The following is a 20,352-nucleotide window of genomic DNA, read 5'->3' as shown; positions in this document are numbered from 1 at the left end:
CAAAATTATAAAATGTGGGCAAGGGAAGTAAGGAAATAAATGGATTCTTTTTTTAATATTATTTTTTTTAAATTTTAGTATGGTAATGAAGTGTTTGAACCTACAGGATTATCAGGCTAAAGCACACAATTATAGGAAGGGGTTCTCATACTTAAAAAACAGGGCAAGCACAAATCAAAACCAAACACTACATTCACAAAAAGTGAAAAGAAAAATACTCAATCAGAAAATAATTGGAGACCATCCAACCAAAAAAAGAATGGAAGAATGGAGAATCATAGAATCAACTGGAAAATGAGGTTTAAAATGGCAATAAATAATCATCTATCAATTATCACCTTAAATGTCGATGGAACGAATCCTCCAATCAAAAGACACAGAGTAGCTGATTGGATAAAAAAGCAAAACCCTTCAATCGTCTGCCCGCAAGAAACACACCTTAGGACAAAGGACACATATAAATTGAAACTGAGGGGGTGGGAAAAAATACTTCATGCCAATGGACATGGCAGGAAAGCAGGAATTGCAATACTCATATCAGAAGAAACAGACTTTAAAACGAAGGCCATAAAGAAAGACAAAGAAGGACACTATTTAATGGTTAAAGGATCCATTCAAGAAGAGGCTATTACTATCATCAACATATATGTCCCAAATATAGGAGCACCCAGATACATACAACAAATATTAACAGACATAAAGGGAGAAACCAATGGGAATACAATCACAGTAGGAGACTTTAACACCCCACTCACATCAATGGACAGATCCTCTAGACAGAAAACCAATAAAGCAGCAGAAATCCTAAAGGAAACAACAGAAAAGTTAAACTAACTTACTGTAGTGTCTTCAGGATACTACATCCAAAAAAATCAGAATACACATTCTTCTCAAGTGTGCATGGAACATTCTCAAGAATTGATCACATATTGGGGCACAAAGCTAACCACAACAAATTTAGGAGCATAGAAATTATTTCAGCTACCTTATGTGACCACAATGGCATGAAACTAGAAATCAACCACAGGAAAAGAAATGAGAAAACCTACTACATGGAGACTAAACAACACGCTCCTAAAAAACCAATGGGTCAATGAGGAAATCAAGAAGGAAATTAAGAAATACCTTGAGACAAACAATAATGAAGGCATAATCTCTCAAAATCTATGGGACATTGCCAAAGCAGTGCTAAGAGGGCAATTCATAGCAACACGCTATCCTCAAAAAAGAAGAAAAATCTCAAATTGACAACTTAACCCACCACCTAAATGAATTAGAAGAACATAAAAGACCTAAAGTCAGCAGAAGGAAGGAAATCCTAAAGATCAAAGAGGAAATCAATAAAATAGAGATTCAAAAAAAAGTAGAGAAAATTAATAAAACCAAGAGCTGGTTCTTTGAAAAGGGAAACAAAATTGACAAACCTCTAGCTAGACTAAGCAGAGGAGAGAAAGAACCCAAATAAACAAAATTAGAAATGAAAAAGGAGAAATCACAATGGATACTGCAGAAATACAAAAAAACATAAGAGAATACTATGAACAACTATATGCCAACAACTTTGACAATCTGGAAGAAATTGACATCTTCTAGAATCTTACAGTCTGCCAAAACTGAATCAAGAAGAAATAGATCAACTGAACAGACTGATCACTAGAAATGAAATAGAATACATCATAAAAACACTCCCTACAAGTAAAAGCCCAAGACCAGATGGCTTCACAGGCAAATTGTACCAAACATATGAAGACGATCTGGTACCCATCCTCCTTAAACTTTTCTAAAAGGTTTAAGAAGAAGGACTTCAAAGACATTCTATGATGCCACCATCACCCTAATTCCAAAATCAGACAAAGATATCACCAGAAAAGAAAACTATCGGCCAATATCTTTGATGAATATAGACGCAAAAATTCTCAACAAAATTCTGGCTGACCGAATCCCACAACATCAAAAAGATCATACACCATGACCAGGGGGATTCATCCCAGGTGCACAAGGATGGTTCAACATTTGCAAATCAGTCAACATCATATACCACGTTAAGAAAAGTCAAAAATCATATGATCTCAAGAGATGCAGAAAAAGCATTTGAGAAAGTCCAACATACATTTATGATAAAAATTCTCACCAAAGTGTGTATAGAGGGAACATTCCTGAACAGAATCAAAGCCATTTATGATAAACCCACAGCAAATATAATACTCAGTGGAGAAAAGCTGAAAGCCTTCCCACTCAAATCTGGAACAAGACAGGGATGCCCACTCTGACCTGTGCTATTCAACATAGTACTGGAAGTCCTAGCCATAGCAATTAGACAAAAGAAATAAAAGGCATCCAAATAGGAAGAGAAGAGATAAAACGGTCACTGTATGCAGATGATATGATACTATACATTGAAAACCCTAAGGACTCAACCCAAAAACTACTTCAACTGATTAGCAAATTCAGCAAAGCAACAGGATATAAGATTAACATTCAGAAATCAGTTGCATTTCTATATACTAAAAATGAATATTAGAAAAGGAACACACAAAAAATACCTTTTAAAATTGCACCGCCCAAAAATCAAATACCTGGGAATACACCTGACCAAGGAGGTAAAGGACTTATATGCTGAGAACTATAAATACATTAATCAAGGAAATTAAAGAAGATGTAAAGAAATGGAAAGATATTCCATGTTCTTGGATTGGAAAAATTAATATTGTAAAAATGGCCATACTACCCAAAGCAATCTACAGATTCAATGCAATCCCTGTCAAATTACCCATGACATTTTCCACAAAACTAGAACAAACAACCCAAAAATTTATATGGAACCACAAAAGACCCAGAATTGCCAAAGCAATCCTGAGAAACAAAAAACAAGCAGGAGGCATAACTCTTCCATACTTTAAGCAATATTACAAAGCCGCAGTCATCAGGACAGTATTGTACTGGTACCAAAACAGACTTACAGACCAATGGAACAGAATAGAGAGCCCAGAAATAAACCCTGACACCTATAGTCAACTAAGCTTTGACAAAGGAGGCAAGAGCATAAAATGGGGAAGAGAGTCTATTCAGCAAGAATTTCTGGGAAACCTGGACAGCTGCCTACAAATCAGTGAAACTAGAACACACCCTCACACCATGCATGAAAATAAATTCAAAATGACTGAAAGACTTACATATAAGACAAGACATCATCAAACTCCTTGAAGAGTACATAGGCAAAACATTCTCTGACATCAATCTTATGAATATTTTCTCAGGCCAGTCTCCCAAAGCAACGGAAAGAAAAGCAAAAATAAACCAGTGGGACCTAATCAAACTGACAAGCTTTTGCACAGCAAAGGAAACCAAAAAGAAAACAAAAAGCCTACTTACAGAATGGGAGAAAATAGTTTCAAATGATGCGACTGACAAGGGCTTAATCTCTAGAATACACAAGCAACTTATGCAACTCAACAGCTAAAAACCTAACCACCCAATGGAAAAATGGTCAAAAGACCTGAAGAGACATTTCTCCACAGAAGATAAACAGATGGCCAGCAAGCACATGAAAAAGTGCTCAACATCCTTGATTATTAGGAAATTGCAAATCAAAACTACCATGAGATACCACCTCACACCAGTCAGAATGGCCATCATTAATATGTCCACAAATAACAAATGCTAGAGAGGGTGTGGCGAAAGGGAACCCTCCTGCGCTGTTGATGGGAATGTAAGCTGGTACAACCACTATGGAGAATAGTATAGATATACCTGAGAAATCTATACATAGAACTACCATATGACCCAGCAGTCCCACTCTTGGGCATCTATCCTTACAAAACTTTCCTTAAAAAAGACACATGCATCCGCATGTTCACCGCAGCTCTATTCACAATAGCCAAGACATGGAAACAACCCAAATGTCCATCAACAGATGATTGGATTAGGAAGATGTGGTATATGTACACAAAGGAATACTACTCAGCCATGAGGAAGAACAAAATAATGCCATTTGTAGCAACATGAATGGAACTAGAGACTCTCATACTGAGTGAAATAAGTCGGAAAGAGAAAGACAAATACCATATGATATCACTTATAACTAGAAACTAATATAGGGCATGAATGAAACTTTCCACAGAAGAGAAAATCATGAACTTGGAGAATAGTCTTGTGGCTGCCCGGGGCGGGGAGAGGGAGGGAGTGGGAAGGACTGGGAGCTTGGCATTAAGGGAGTCAAGGGATGCAAACTATTGCTCTTGGGATGGATTAGCAATGAGATCCTGCTGTGTAGCACTGAGAACTATGTCTAGATACTTACATCACAATGTGACAACGGGAAGAACAAGTATGTATACATGTATGTGTAACTTGGTCCCCATGCTGTACAGTGGAAGATAAATAAAATTTAAAAAAATTAAATGAAAAAAATTATTATGTCCATGTATGTTTAAAAGTTAATATTTTGTTTTACTTTATACCACTTCCACATTTCTTTTTAATTTCATTTTAGAACCAGATGATGGGATGAATATTTGATAATATGTACCTGCTCCCTAAAGATTCGTTATTTATGTTTGTATTATTAGTAACCATATTTTCCAATGATCAGTCAGACAAACCTTTTTTAACTCACGTGTCTCTCCCTTGACTTTTTTGGCTGCACCCATGGCACATGGAAGTTCCTGGGCCAGGGATTGAACCTATGCCACAGCAGAGACCCTAGCCACAGCAGTGACAATGCTGGATCCTTAACCACTAGACTATCAGGGAACTCCTGGAGAGTCTTTTTATATCATTCTTTAATTTGGTTTGGGGCAGCTGAAGTTTTTCTTGTAGTTATTATTGTCAATAAAGATAAGGTTATATGTTTTCTAAACTCTTACATAGCTGAGCATGTATGAGCAAGAAGCCCTGAGCAAAAGCTTGGCTGGTTAATAGGTTTACTAGACTATAATCCTTTTGTATGTTGAAGCTCTAAACAATACTCCATTTCCTCTGGTATCTAGCATTACAGAAAGAAGTATGGCCAAGAATGAATTTTTCCAATACATGTACATATATAGATATATTTACACACACAAATTTTAAAGTAAATTTATTTTAATTTTTTAAATTATACTTGATTTACAATGTTCTGTCAATTTCTGCTGTATAGAAAATGACAGTTATACATATATATATATATATATATATATATACACACACACACACACACACACATGTATACACATTCTTTTTTCTCATAATATCTTCCATCATGTTCCACACAAGTGACTGGATATAACTCCCTGTTCTATACAGCAGGGCCTCATTGCTTATTCATTCCAAATGCAATAGTTTACATCTACTAACCCCAAACTCCCCGTCCATCGTATACCCTTCCTCTGTCCCATTGGCAACCATATGTCTGTTCTCTATGTCCATGAGTTTGTTTCTGTTCTGTAGATAGGTTCATTGTGCCATACTTTAGATTCAGCATATAAGTGATATATGGTATTTTTCTTTCTCTTTCTGACTTACTTCACTTAGTATGAGACTCTCTAGTTCCATCCATGTTGCTGCAAATGGCATTATTTTGTTCTTTTTTATAGCTGAGTAGTATTCCATTGTGAATATGTAATGCAATTTATTAATCCATTTATCTGTCAGTGTACAGACTATTTCCATGTCTTGGCTATTGTGAATAGTGCTGCAATGAACATAGGGGTGCATGTATCTTTTTCAATCAAATTTTCTGCCAGATATATGCCCAGGAGTGGGATTTCTGGATTATATGGTAGTTTTATATTTAGTTTTCTGAGGTACCTCCATACTGTTTTCCATAGTGGTTGTAGTAATATACATTCTCACCAATGGTGTAGAAGGGTTCCCATTTCTCTACACCCTCTCCAGCATTTGTTATTTGTAGACTTATTAAGGATAGCCATTCTAACCAGTGCGAGGTGGTACCTCATTGTAGTTTTGATTTACTTTTCTTTAATAATTAGCAATGTTGATAATCTTTCCATGTGCCTGTTGGCCATCTATATATTTTCTTTGGAGAAATGTCTGTTTAGGTATTCTGCCCATTTTTCAATTGGGTGGTTTGTTTTTTGCTGTTGAGTTGTATGAGTAGTTTGCATATTTTGGAGATTAAGCCCTTGTTGGTTGCATCGTTTGCAACTATTTCTTCCATTTTGTTATGTTGTATTTTTGTTTTTTATGATTTCCTCTGCTGTTCAAAAGCTGTAAATTTGATTATGTCCCATTGGTTTATTTTTGTTTTTATTTCTCTTGCTTTGGGAGACTGACTTAAGAAAACATTTGTATGGTTGATGCCAGAGAATGTTTTGCCTAGGTTCTCTTCTAGGAGTTTGCTGGTATCTTGTCTTACATTTAAGTCTTTAAGCCATTTTGAATTAATTGTTATGCATGGTGTGAGGGTGTCTTCCAATTTTGTTGATTTACATGCGGCTATCCACTTTTGACAGCACCACTGGCTGAAAAGAATATTTCCCATTTTATATTCTTGTCTCCTTTTCGAAGATTAATTGACTGCATGTGTCTGGGTTTATTTCTGTGTTCTCTATTCTGTTCCACTGATCTGTATGTTTGTTTTTGTACCAGAACCAAACTGTCTAGATTACTGTAGCTTTGTAATATTGTCTAAAGTCTGGAAGAGTTATGCCTCTTGCCTCCTGCATTTTTTTCCCCTCAGGATTGCTTTGGCAATTCTAGATCTTTTATGGTTCCATATAAATTTTTGGATTGTATGTTTTATTTCTGTGAAAAATGTCATGACTAATTTGATATGGATTGTATTGAATCTGTAGATTGCTTTGGGTAGTATGGTCATTTTTATGATATTAATTTTTCCAACCCAGAAGCATGGAATATCTTTCCATTTATTTGAATGCTTTTTAATATCCTTGAATAATGTTTGATAGCTCTTAGCATATAAGTCTCTCACCTCCCTTGGTTAGCTTTATTCCTAGGTATTTAACTTTTTGGGTTGTGATTTTGAAAGATACAATATTTTTGTATTCCTTTTCTAATATTTCATTGTTAGTATACAGAAATGTGACTGATTGCTGAATGTTAATCTTGTATCCTGCTACTTTGCTGAATTTGTTGACCAGTTTGAATAGTTTCTGGGTTGAGTCCTTAGGATTTTCTGTATATAGTATCATGTCATCTGCATACAGTGATGCTTACCTCTTCTCTTCCAATTTGAATAGCTTTTATTTCTTTTGTTGGATTGCTGTGGCTAGGACATCCAATACTATGTTGAATAAAAGTGGTGAGAATAGGCATCCTCATCTTGTTCCACATTTTTGTGGGAAGGCTTTTAGCTTTTCTCCATTGAGTATTATATTGGCTGTGGGTTTGTCATAAATAGCTTTTATTATGTTAAGGCATGTTCCCTCTATATGCACTTTGGTAAGAATTTTGATCATGATTGGATGTTGGACTTTCTCAAATGCTTATCCTGAATCTATTGAGATGATCACGTGGCTTTTGACTTTTCTTTTGTTAGTGTTGTGTATGACATTGATTGATTTGCATACGTTGAACCATCCTTGTGAACCTGAGATGAATCCCACTTGGTTGTGGTGTATAATCTTTTTTATATGTTGTTGGATTTGGTTGGCTAAAATTTTGTTAAGAATTTTTGGGTCTATATTCCTCAAAGATATTGGCCTATGATTTTCACTTTTGTTGGTATCTTTGTCTGGTTTTTGTATTAGGATGCTGGTCACTTCATAGAATATCTTTGGGAGTGTTCCTTCTTTAACCTTTTGGAAAAGTTTAAGAAGGATGGTATAAGTTCCTCTTTGTACGTTTGACAGAATTTTCCTGTGAAGCCATCTGGTTGTAGGGAGTGTTTTTTATTACGTATTCAGTTTCATTTCTAGTTATCAGTTTTTTCAGTTGACCTATTTCTTCTTGATTCAGTTTTGACAAGCTGTAAATTTCTAGAAAGTTGTCCATTTCTTCTAGGTAGTCAAATTTGTTTCCATATAATTGTTCATAGTATTTTCTTATTTATTTATTTATTTATTTTTGTATTTCTGTGGTATCTGTTGAGAGTTCTCCTTTTTCATTTCTTATTTCGTGTATTTGGGTTCTTTTCTCTATTCTTCTCAGTGAGTCTGGTGGTTTTGTTGATTTTTTTATTGTTTTTTGAATCTCTATTTTACTGATTTCCTTGCTGATCTTTATGATTTCCTTCCATCTGCTGATTTCAGGCTTTGTTTGTTCTTTTTCTAATTCTTTGAGGTTGTAGGTTGTTGATCTGAGATTTTTCTTCAATTTTGAGGAAGGCCTATATGTCTATGAACTTCCCTCTAAGGACTGCCTTTGCGGCATCCATAGATTTTGAATAGTTTTGTTTTCATTATCATCTGTTTCAAAGTATTTTTTTAATTTCCCTTTTGATTTCCTTGTTGACCCATTGGTTTTTCTGTAGAATGTTGTTAAGTTGCCATGTAGTCATTTCTTTTTCTCATTTTTTTTCTTGTTGTTGATTATTATTATTATTATCATTATTATTTTGCTTTTTAGGGCTGCACTCATGGCAGGAGGTTCCAAGGCTAGGGGTCAAATTGGAGCTGTAGCTGCTGGCCTGCACCACAGCCAAATCAACTCAGAATCCTGGCCATATCTGCAACCTATGCCACAGTTCACAGCAATGCCAGATCCTTAACCTCCCGAGCAAGGCCAGAGATTTAACCCATAACCTCATGGTTCCTAGTCAGTTTTTTTTTGTTGTTGTTGCGCCATAACATGAACTCCATCCTGTGATTGATTTTTAGTTTTATGCCATTGTGGTCAGAGAAGATGCTTTAATTTCTGTACTCTTGAATTTGTTGAGATTAGTTTTGTGCCTCAGTATATGGTCAATACTTAAGAATGTTCTTTGTGCACTTGAAAAGAATGTGTATTCCATTTTTTTGCTTTTTTTTGGATGTAATGTCCTATAAATATCAATTAAATCTACCTTAAGTCTAAATGTTCTATTGTTTCATTTAGGATCTCTGTTGCATTATTGATTTTCTTTCTAGAGGAAATATTCATTGATGTGAGTAGGGTGTTAAAAACTCCTACTATTACTGTAGTCCCATCAATTTCTCCTTTTTATGTCTGTTAGTGTTTGTTGTATGTATTGCTGTGCTTCTATATTAGGGGCATATATATTGATTAGTGCATTACCCTCTTCTTGAATTTATCCTTTTATCATTAAATAGTGTCAAAAATGGTTTTTTTCCCCCCTTTTAGATCTATATACTGGCTTATCTAAGTGACTACTTGCCAATTGTGATTTCCTCCATCCTGTATTTTCTTACTTCTTTGCTATTTAGAGAAGACCTTTCAGTGTTTCCTTTAGAATGGATTTAGTATTTTTTTTGTCTTTTTGTCTTTTTGTCTTTTCTAGGGCTGCACCCATGGCATATGGAGGTTCCCAGGCTAGGGGTCCAATTGGAGCTGTAGCTGCAGGCCTACACCACAGCCACTGCAATGTGGGATTCGAGCCATGTCTGCAACCCACAACACAGCTCACAGCACTGCCAGATCCTTAACCCACTGAGTGAGGCAAGGGATTGAACCCGTTACCTTATGGTTCCTAGTCAGATTCATTAACCACTGAGTCATGACAGGAACTCCAGTATTCTGTATTCTTTTTTAGTTCTTGTTTGTTGGAGAAATTTGTTATTTCTCCCAATTTAAATTATAATCTTGCTGGTAGAATATTCTCGGTTGTAGTTTTTTCCCTTTTAGAATTTTGAATATATCTTCCCACTCTCTTCTGGCTTGTAGTGTTTCTATAGAAAAATCAGATGATAGCCTTATGGTGTTTCCCTTATAATTAACTCTTTGTTTTTCTCTTGCTGCATTAAGAATCCTCTCATTATCTTTAACTTTTGCCATTTTTATTATAATACGTGTTGTATGTCTGTTTGGGGCCCTCTCTCCTTCATGTACCTAGATATCAATTTCCTTTAGATTTGGAAAGTTTTCAACCATAATTTCCTCAAATATATTTTCAATCCTTTTTCTTTTTCTTTTCCTTCTGGAATCCCTGTAATATAGTGATCTGCTTTATATTATCCCATAGATCTCTTATATTACTTTCATGCTTTTTTTCTTTACATAATGATTTTTATTTTTTTCCATTATAGCTGGTTTACATTGTTTTGGCAATTTTCTACTGTGCAGCATGGTGACCCAGTTACACATACATGTATACATTCTTTTTTCTCACATTATCATTCTCCATCATAAGTGAATAGACATAGTTCCCAGGGCTACACAGCAGGATCTCATTGCTAATCCATCCCAAAGGCAATAGTCTGCATCTATTAACAGCAAGGTCCCAATCCATCCCGCTCCCTCCCCCTTCCCCTTGTCAACCAAAAGTCTATTCTCCAAGTTCATGATTTTCTTTTCTGTGGAAAGTTTCATTCATGCCCTATATTAGTTTCTAGTTATAAGTGATATCATATGGTATTTGTCTTTCTCTTTCCGACTTATTTCACTCAGTATGAGAGTCTCTAGTTCCATTCATGTTGCTACAAATGGCATTATTTTGTTCTTCCTCATGGCTGAGTAGTATTCCTTTGTGTACATATACCACATCTTCCTAATCCAATCATCTGTTGATGGACATTTGGGTTGTTTCCATGTCTTGGCTATTGTGAATAGAGCTGCGGTGAACATGCGGATGCATGTGTCTTTTTTAAGGAAAGTTTTGTAAGGATAGATGCCCAAGAGTGGGACTGCTGGGTCATATGGTAGTTCTATGTATAGATTTCTCAGGTATATCCATACTATTCTCCATAGTGGTTGTACCAGCTTACATTCCCATCAACAGCGCAGGAGGGTTCCCTTTCGCCACACCCTCTCTAGCATTTGTTATTTGTGGACTTATTAATTTTTTTTTCCAATTTGGTTTTCTCTCTGCTGTTCTGATTGAGTGATTTCCATTATTCTGTCTTCCAAGTCACTTACCCATTCCTCTGCATTATTCTTCCTGCTTACCAGTGTCTTTAACTCAGGCATTGCATCTCTGCAAATAAATTTTCTAATTTTCCTTGGCTCCTCCTTATATTTTCTAGTTCCTTTCTAAAGTAACCTGCATTACTGTTCATATTTGCCCTTAATTCCTTCATATCCACTCCATTTTTTCACTATCACCTTTTTGAACTCAGTATCTCTTAGACTGCAGGGGACTGTTTCATTGATAGCTCCTTTAGGGGAATTCTTCTGTTCTTTTAACTGGGAATGTTGCCTGAGCTTATTAATTTTGTTTATATTTTTCTTATTCTGTGCATTTAGGGAAAGCAACTACTGCAGTCTTGGAGGGCTATTTAAATGTGAGAGCACTGCCATGTAATTTGTGAAGACTTACTTTTATTTATTTATTTTTTGATGCGAAGTCTGCTTTTGGTTTGGACGCTTGGTCTCTCTCTTTCCTCAGTATATGCAGGCTATTATCCCCTTGATAGGCATTTTGCTGGTATCCAGCCTGTACATGCTTCTTGGGAGATTGAGGCAGTGGGCAGGGCCTGTAGCCAGTGCCTCATTGCTGGGCCCTTGATAGTGGCAAGGACCCACAGGAAAGTGATGCAAGATCCTCCTCGTTGCAGGGCCCTGAGAAGTGGCCATGAGCCTCAGGCAGGTTTAGGCAGAGCCCAGAGCCTTTGACAGTGGCAATGACTAGGCGATTGCATTCCTATGAAAGTAAGAGCAACTCGGTTGCAGTGCCTTCCTCTGTGTTGTGTCCAGAGCTGTCTGTGTCTGCAGGTGGTTCCTATTCATAGATGGCTAGTGGCAGCAGGCTCTGCCTCCTCTGGAGTCTGAGATGGCTGAAGTGGTTTTCCTCTGCCACCTGTAGCCCATGTGAGAGATGCTGTGCTGTCTGAGAGCCCGCACAAGAAGGGCCCTGCTTCCTGAGGGCCTGCACATGCACATATAAAGATATTCCTATGGTGGTCCTGCCCTTCCTACTCTTGCCCTCCCCAGCAATGGCACCTTGCTTCTCCTGTTGGTCTAGACCTACTCCCATGCTGTCTCAACTCTGGTGCTCTGCTCCCTAGCCCGTGGTGCACCACTCCCTAGCCCTTCAGGCTGTCTCCACACAGCCAAGCCAGTCCTCTCTCCCTAGAACTGACATCTGGAGCCTAAGTTTCAGGGCCCAACCTCCACCTGAGCATCTCAGTCTGTGGTGTCCGGTGATGGTGGTACCAATTGTCTGTGCAGCTCTCTTTATGCTTTGCCCTCCTCTATCTGTCTGTTGCACTTTTCCCCAGGACTTTGAGCTTCCCTCTCCATCTTGGCTCATCTCCTTGTCAGTTAGGTGAATTTCCAGGATGTACATTCCTTTTGTCTTTCACAGCTCCCTCTCAGGAGTGCTGTCTTAACCTAATTCCTGTTTTATTTTTTTTTTCTTATCTCTCTCATTTTTTACCTCTTTTGTTCCATGCAATTGTTTGGAGAGTTTCTTGCCCTTTTTGGATATTTGAGGTCTTCTGCCAGTGTCCACTGGTTGTTCTGTGTGAATTGTTCTACACGTAGATTTTTTTTTGTGTGTGTGTGTTTTGTGGAGAAGGTGATCACCACATCTTGCTCCTCTACCATTTTGATCCTGCCCCCTAAAGTCACTTTAAATGTATGGTGCAACCACAATTCTGTTCAACAGGGAGCAGTGATGTTCGGTTTAGCTTGGCAATAAACCACCTATGACTAGGCTTTACCTGGAACCAAATGAACTCATCCTTGAAAGGATGCAGGACAAACAACAGCACAGTATGCTGGAAAGGGCTTCCTGAATGTCTCTGGACTCCTAGGCACAGCTTCCTTGTTCCTAGTCACTATTCCCTAGGGAAGTGTGTGGTCTTGAGATATGAACAGAGCTCAGCCTAGAAAAGCCATCAGCCCTGAGATTTCTTCAGCTTTCATACTTAGCTAGTTATGTAGGTCCTTTGTGTTTGTGTATGTATAACTGGCTAGCCTCATCTCCTCAGGGATATAAAGCTATCTCCGAATCTCCAGTGCAGATGTATTGCAATAATACCTGGTATCCATATCGCCGAACAATCAGAAGAATGAGGTACAGAGATTTGGTCAGATACAAGGGCCTTAGCTGAATTCTTATCTTGAATCTAGGATTGTCATTGTCTTTCTAATTCCTTTTCTTAGTATTGTGTCAAACTCTGGATTCCAGAACTATCACCAGAACAACCCATTTCTAAGATGGACCTGAGTTTATTGCTTACCTTGATGTGGTAGGGAGAATAATGACACCTTCCCAAAGATGTCTCCCCCCACCCCATGAAACTTTGAAGATGTACCTTACATGGCACAAAGGACTTTGCAAGTGTGACTAAGTTAAGCCTCCTGAGATACAGAAATTATGCTGGACTATCAAATTGGGTCCAGTGTAATCACAAGGGTCCTTAACCATGAATGAATGAGACAGAAGAGTCAGGGTCAGAGGAGGAGATTTGACCATGGAAGCCAAAGTGGGAATGATGTGATTTCTGGCTTTGAGTGTGTAGGACCACATCATGGGCCAAGGAATATAGGCCATCTCCTACAGAAACTAGAAAAGGCAAGGAGAAGAATTACCCTCTTAGGCTTCCAAAAGGAGCACAGTCCTGCCAGTATCCTGCTTTTTTGCCCAGTAAAACTCATTTTGGAGTTTTGGCCTCCAGAACTGTAATACAGCAAATTTGTGTTGTCTTCATCTACTAAATTTGTGCTAATTTGTTACAGAAGTGATAGGAAAATAACATACTTGACAAGGGAGAATGTGAGAGAGTCTTCAGAATGTCTCAAAGGGGGAAGGACAAAACTGGGTCATTTATTAAGACTTTAAAGTCAGGTACCTAAAATTTTTTTAAATTCAAGTATAATTGATTTATAGTGTTGTGTTTCTGATGTACAGCAACGTGATTGACTTATATATATGCATTTAATGTAGCTAAAATGTGTATATATATGTGTGTATATATATATACATTTTCATATTCTTTTCCATTATGGTTTATTATAGGATATTGAATATAGTTCTCTGTGCTATACAGTAGGACTTTTTTGTTTATCTATTTATAGATAACAGTTTGTATCTGTTAGTCATAAACTCCTAATTTATCCCTCCCTGACCTTATTTCCTCTTTGGTAACTATAAATTTGTTCTCTATGTTTGTGATTCTGTTTCTGTCTCGTAAATAAGTTCATTTGTGTCATATTTTTATTTATTTTTTCATGAATTTACAGCACTTTATTTTGTCAGGTAGAGACTAACCTCACTGTTCATATTACTTTGATCTTGATAAATGCAGATATCTGTTTCTTCCTATATCCCCAGGACCTTACATCATGCTCACATTTAGTTGGTTTCATACAACTTCTAAATTGATGGATGGAAGACAGGACACAGGAAGATACTCTTTATTGCGATTACAGGGAAATTTTCTCCATGTACTTACTCCTCAATCAATGACTTTCCAGCTTATCTAAATGATTTTCCGTATTTGCCATGTTTTGAATGGGCAGTCAATGGAGTTTCCTCCTATGGCACAGTGTGTCAGGAATCTAACTGCAGAGGCTCTGGTTGCTGCAGAGGTATGGATTTGATCCATAGCCTGGAGTAATGGGTTTAAGGTTACAGCATTGCTGCAGCTGAGGCATAGATTGCTGCTGTGGTTCAGATTCAGTCCTTGGCGTGGGGACTACCATATGCAACAGGCACAGCCACACCAAAGAAGAAGAAATGATATTCTACACAAACACATACACACTGAAAGGAAGTCCAAGTGATTATTTATTTATTTATTTATTTATATTTTCATTCTTTTTAAAAAAGTTTTAATGAAGTATAGTTGATTTACAATGTTGTGATAATTTCTGCTGTACAATAAAGTGATTCAGTTATACATATACACACATATATTCTTTTTCATATTCTTTTCCCATATTGATGATCACAGAATATTGGGTAGAGTTTCCTGTGCTGTACAGCAGGTCCCTGTTGGCCAAAGATTCCATATACCTCAGTGTGCATTTGTCAACCCCAAACCCCCAATCCCTCCCTCTCCCACACCTGTCCCCTTTGGTAACCATAGTTTGTTTTAAAAATCTATGAGTCTGTCTCTGTTCTATAAATAAGTTCATTTGTATCCTTTTTTTTAAAAGAGTCCACATTTAAGTGATATCATATAATGTTTATCTTTCTCTGGTATCTTCACTTAGTATGATAATCTCTAGGTCCACCCATGTTGCTGCAAATGCCATTATTTCATCTTCTTAATGGCTGAGTATTATTCCATTACTAGTGATGTATATATATACCACATCTTTATCCATTCCTCTGTTGATGAACATTTAGGTTGTTTCCGTGACTTAGATATTGTAAATAGTGCTGCAGTGAACATTAGGGTGCATGTATCTTTTTCAATTATGGTTTTCTTTGTTAGATGCCCAAGAGTGGGATTGCTGGATCATATGGTAGTTCTATTTTTAGCTTTGAGAGAAGTCTTCATACTGTTTCCATAGCAGTTGTACCAATTTACATTCCTACCAAAAGAGTTAGTAGGGTTCCCTTTTCTCCACATCCTATCTGGGCATTTTTTGTTTGTAGACTTTTTGATTCTGACTGGAATAAGATGGTATATTATGGTAGTTTTGATTTGCATTTCCCTAATAATTAGCAATGTTGAGCATCTTTTCAAGCGTTTTTTGGCTGTATGTCTTTTTTTGAGAAATATCTATTTAGTCTTCTGCCTATTTTTTGATTGGGTTGTTTGCTTTTTGATTTTGAGCTATATGAGTTTTTTGTATATTTTGGAGATTAATCCCTTGTCTGCCACGTCGTTTGCAAATATTTTCTCCCATTCCATGAGTTGTCTTTTTGTTTTGCTTATGGTTTCCTTTGCTGTGTAAAAACCTTTAAGTTTATGGGTCCTGTTTGTTTATTTTATTTTCATTACTCTAGGAGGTGGATCTGAAAAGATATTGCTGCAGTTTATATCAGAGAGTATTCTGACTATGTTGTCTTCTAGGAGTTTTATAGTATCTTGTCATACATTTAGATCTTTAATCCATTTTTAATTTATTTAAGTGTATGGTTTTAAAGACTGTTCCAATTTCATTCTTTTACATGTAGCTGTCCACTTTTCCCAGCATCACTGATTGAAAGGACTGCCTTTTCTCATTGTATATTTTTGCCTCTTTTTGTCATAGATTAGTTGACCATAAATGTATGAGTTTATTTCTGGGCCTTCTATACTGTCCCATTGATCTATATTTCTATTTTGGTTCCAGAACCATACTGTTTTTATGGCTGTAGCTTTGTAGTATAGTCTGAAGTAAGGGATCCTGATTCCTCCAGCTCCATTTTTCTCTCTCAGGATGGCTTTTGTTATTCAAGGTCTTTTGTGTTTCCATACACATTTTAAAATTTTTTATCTATTTCTCTGAAAAGTGCTGTTGGTAATTTGAAAGGGATTGCTTTGAATCTGTAGATAACCTTGGGCAGTATAGTCATTTTGACAATATTTATTCTTCCAACTCAAGAGCATGGTATGTCTTTCCATCTATTTGTGTCGTCTTTGATTTTTTTTTTGTCTTTTTTTTTTTTGCTGTTTCTTGGGCTGCTCCTGCAGCATATGGAGGTTCCCAGGCTAGGGGTCCAATCGGAGCTGTAGCCACCGGCCTACGCCAGAGCCACAGCAACGCTGGATCCGAGCCGCGTCTGCAACCTACACCACAGCTCACAGCAACGCCGGATCATTAACCCACTGAGCAAGGGCAGGGACTGAACCCGCAACCTCATGGTTCCTAGTCGGATTCGTTAACCACTGCGCCACGACAGGAACTCCCATCTTTGATTTCTTTCATTATTGTCTTATAGTTTTCAGAGCACAGGTCTTTTGTCTCTTTAGGTAGGTTTACTCCTAGGTATTTTATTGTTTTGGAAGTGATGGTAAATGGGATTGCTTCCTTAATTTCTATTTCTTGATCTTTCATTGTTAGTATATGGAAATGTGAGAAATTTCTATGCATTAATTTTGTGTCCTGCAGCTTTACCAAGTTCATTGATGAGCTCTAGTAGTTTTCTGATAGCATCTTTAAGATTTTTATGCATAGTATGGTATCATCTGCAAACAATGACAGTTTTAGTTTTATTTCTTCTTTTCTAATTTAGATTTCTTTTATTTCTTTTTTTTTTCCTCTGATTGCTATGGCTCAGACTTCTAAAACTATGTTGACTAAGATGGTGAGAGTGGATATCCTTGTCTTGCTCCTGATTTTAGTGGAAACTCTTTCAGCTTTTCACCATTGAAAATGATATTAGCTGTGGGTTTGCTATATACGGTCTTTATTTTGATGAAGTAGGTTTCCTCTATACCTGCTTTCTGGAGGTTTTTTTTTTTAATCATAAATGGGTGTTAGATTTTTTAAAAAGCTTTTTTTGTCACCTGTTGAGATGATCATATAGTTTTTATTCTTTAATTTGTTAGTATTGTGTATCACAGTGGTTGATTTGTGGATACTGAAAAATCTTGCATCTCTGTCTGTGTCATAATTTAGATTCCATATGTAGGTGATATCATATGGTATTTTTCTTTCTATTTCTGACATACTTCACTTAGCCTCTATGTCCATCCATGTTGTTGCAAATGGAATTATTTCATAATTTTTTATGGTTGAGTAATATTCCATTATACATATGTACATATCTTCTATAACCATTCATTTGTCAAAAGACATTTAGGTTGCTTTCATATCTTGGCTATTGCAAATAATGCTGCTATGAACACTGGGATGCATGTATCTTTTTGAGTTATAGTTTTGTCCAGATATATGGCTGGGAGTGGGATTGCTGGATCATTTGGCAACTCTATTTTTAGTTTTTTAAGCAACCTCCCTACTATCCTCCATAGAGGCTGCACCAATTCACATTCCCAACAAGAATTTTAGGAGTATTTGCTTCTCTCCAAACCCTCTCCAGTATTTATTATTTGTTGGCCTTTTTAATTGTGTCTATTCTGAATGAAATATTACTCAACCATAAAAAAGAATGAAATAATTCCATTCCCATGTAGCTTTGATTTACTTTTCTCTAATAATTAGCAATTTGGAACATCTTTCCACATCCTATTGGCCATATGCATGTCCTTAAAATCAGATATTTTAATGTAGGGGCTTGATTAGCATTGGGTAAAGACCATGACATAATGGTTTGGGATTGGTGGACACTGTAAGGCAAGAATCTTGAAAACAGGTGTTCAAAGGTATTAGATCAAAGAGTCAGTTGACTCTTTCTATTGAAGTGTTGATGAGATATTTCTGAAAAATAATAAATTTGAGAAAAATAAATTCATTTGTTATTTCTATTTTCCTAGGTAAGAGTTTCCTAGAACAGCAAAGTTATTCTGATACAGACATGGAATAATATAATTGTATTAATGTAGGCAGTATTCTGTGTGGAGGCAGCTGTTTGGGGTCTCAGGTGTAAGGAGAATATAATTGAGGGTCATATTTTCATGTAGCCCTGAAGCTATAGGAAAGGCCACTGAATTATCTGGTAATCTTTTCTTTCCTTGGGACTTTTTTCTATTCCTTGGGACAAGTCACATGTTTCAAAAGAGTACACATAGATTTTAGTCTATTCCTACAAGTTTGCTGGAATTTTTATTTAGTTTAGAATATCTTTTTCTTAATCCCCAGTATAGTAGTTTTCTATTACTGTAACAAATTAGCTTAAACAATTTAAAAAGATTATTTTGCAGCTTTTTTAGTGAGAAGTTCAACATGGGTAAAAATCACTGGGCAAAATTCATGCTGTTGGGGCTGTGTTCCATGTGGAGGATGATGGAAGAGACGCCATCATTCTCTTGCCTTTTCCAGCTTTTAGTGGATACCACACTCAATTTTTTACCTCTTTCTTCCATCTTCAAAGGGGGCAGACTGCATTTTTCACTTGCAGTTCTGGTCCTCTGAGGCTGGGTAAAGTTCTCTGCTTTTAAGTACTTCTGATTAGATTGGCCCTGACTGGATAATATAGGATAATCTCATCTCACAAAGACCTTAATCTTAAACTGTACCCTTTTGCCATGCAAAGCAACATATTGACAGGGTCTGCAGATCAGGGCATGGCCATCTTTGGGTGAGCTATCATCCAGCCTACTACCTTTACAGTGAATCTTTTTTCACATGTAAACCCTTCCTGTACCTTTGGAGGGCACTACTCCCTTTTTCATAAAATATATCATGAATCATAAATATTTTCACCGCGTTCGTGTTTGTTTCATTTATCTAACAGACTTGTTATTTGTCAAAAGAAACAAGGTGGGCAGTTTTTCCTTGACCCTCTTAATACCTATTGATTGTGTTGATACCTATTTGATCTTCAGCCAGAAGGATGATTTTTGCACACTGACATTCTTGTATTAGAGAAGGGCAGCTTCCCTCTTACTGGGTACTGAAGTTACCATGTCCCTGTTATTAGGGTATGTAGTATGAGTGGGAGGCTGTCCCTTAATGTCTTTATGACTGAATCCATTGTTTGGGTTAATGAAAATATTTTCAGTCTTAAAGATTGTTGATCAAGAGCCCTGTGGATAGCCCATTTTTGTATCTTTCTGTGTTTTAAATGAATATTTAAATGGGATGGTAGGCGAGGGAAAATCAATTGCTCCTAGTTAGTTCTCTTCACTTAGCATTCTCCTGGGAGCAGTTGCTTTCCATTTTTCCTCAGTATGCTTCCAACTGTTCTCCTGTTGCTTGATTCTAAAGTACTTTTTGCTGCTGCAGCTCTGTCTCATGTTCCTGAGTGCCCAACATGTGCTCTGTCTTCATGATGACTGCATTCTTTACAGGACACTGTCATGGGAAGAATGCTGGACACCCCTGCCCTTTTGCTTTCAGTGTAACCTTGAAAACACTTATTTTATCATGCAGACATGTGCAGGAGTGGTGCTTCCTATTCAGCCATATTGAACTTCTCCCAGGTGGTAATAGGACTAATCCCCTTTTAATCACTTAATGCCCAATGTCAGGCATATTAATTAGGTTGACAAAAAAAAAACCTTTTAAACTATAAGGAGTTAGATGAATAAAAGATTTGTTGCTGCTTTTGCCTGTTATCATTAGTGAAAATATTAATATAAACTTTTGCTTCATCTCTGCTCCAGACTCACCTTGACATTCTGGAAAAAAGCGTGAACCCCAAGCAGGTCTATTTTCGGCATGAGGTTCTCTGCCAGACGCTTGGAGGGAATCCCTGTCCATTGGTGACCATCACCGCCAGGCCAGAGTCTAACAGCGCCGACCATTTGGAGCAGTTCCGTGAGTAAAAGGAGGACTCTCTTCTTTGAAGATTTG

General features: G+C 37.0%; 1 protein-coding gene across 1 annotated transcript in view; it reads left to right on the top strand.

Annotated features, from left to right (window-relative positions):
* AGBL1 (AGBL carboxypeptidase 1) overlaps positions 1 to 20,352 on the top strand; it is a 794,103-nt gene that overhangs the window by 223,121 nt on the left and 550,630 nt on the right. The window contains exon 17 of the mRNA XM_047767507.1: positions 20,163 to 20,316. Coding sequence (XP_047623463.1) covers positions 20,163 to 20,316 — 154 coding nt within the window. The remainder of the gene's footprint in view (positions 1 to 20,162; positions 20,317 to 20,352) is intronic.

The sequence above is a fragment of the Phacochoerus africanus genome, chromosome 2 (assembly GCF_016906955.1).
Source record: "Phacochoerus africanus isolate WHEZ1 chromosome 2, ROS_Pafr_v1, whole genome shotgun sequence".
NCBI classification, from domain to species: Eukaryota; Metazoa; Chordata; class Mammalia; order Artiodactyla; family Suidae; genus Phacochoerus; species Phacochoerus africanus.
The sequence above is the reverse complement of the archived record's forward strand: the minus strand, read 5'-3'. Positions and strand labels throughout refer to the sequence as shown.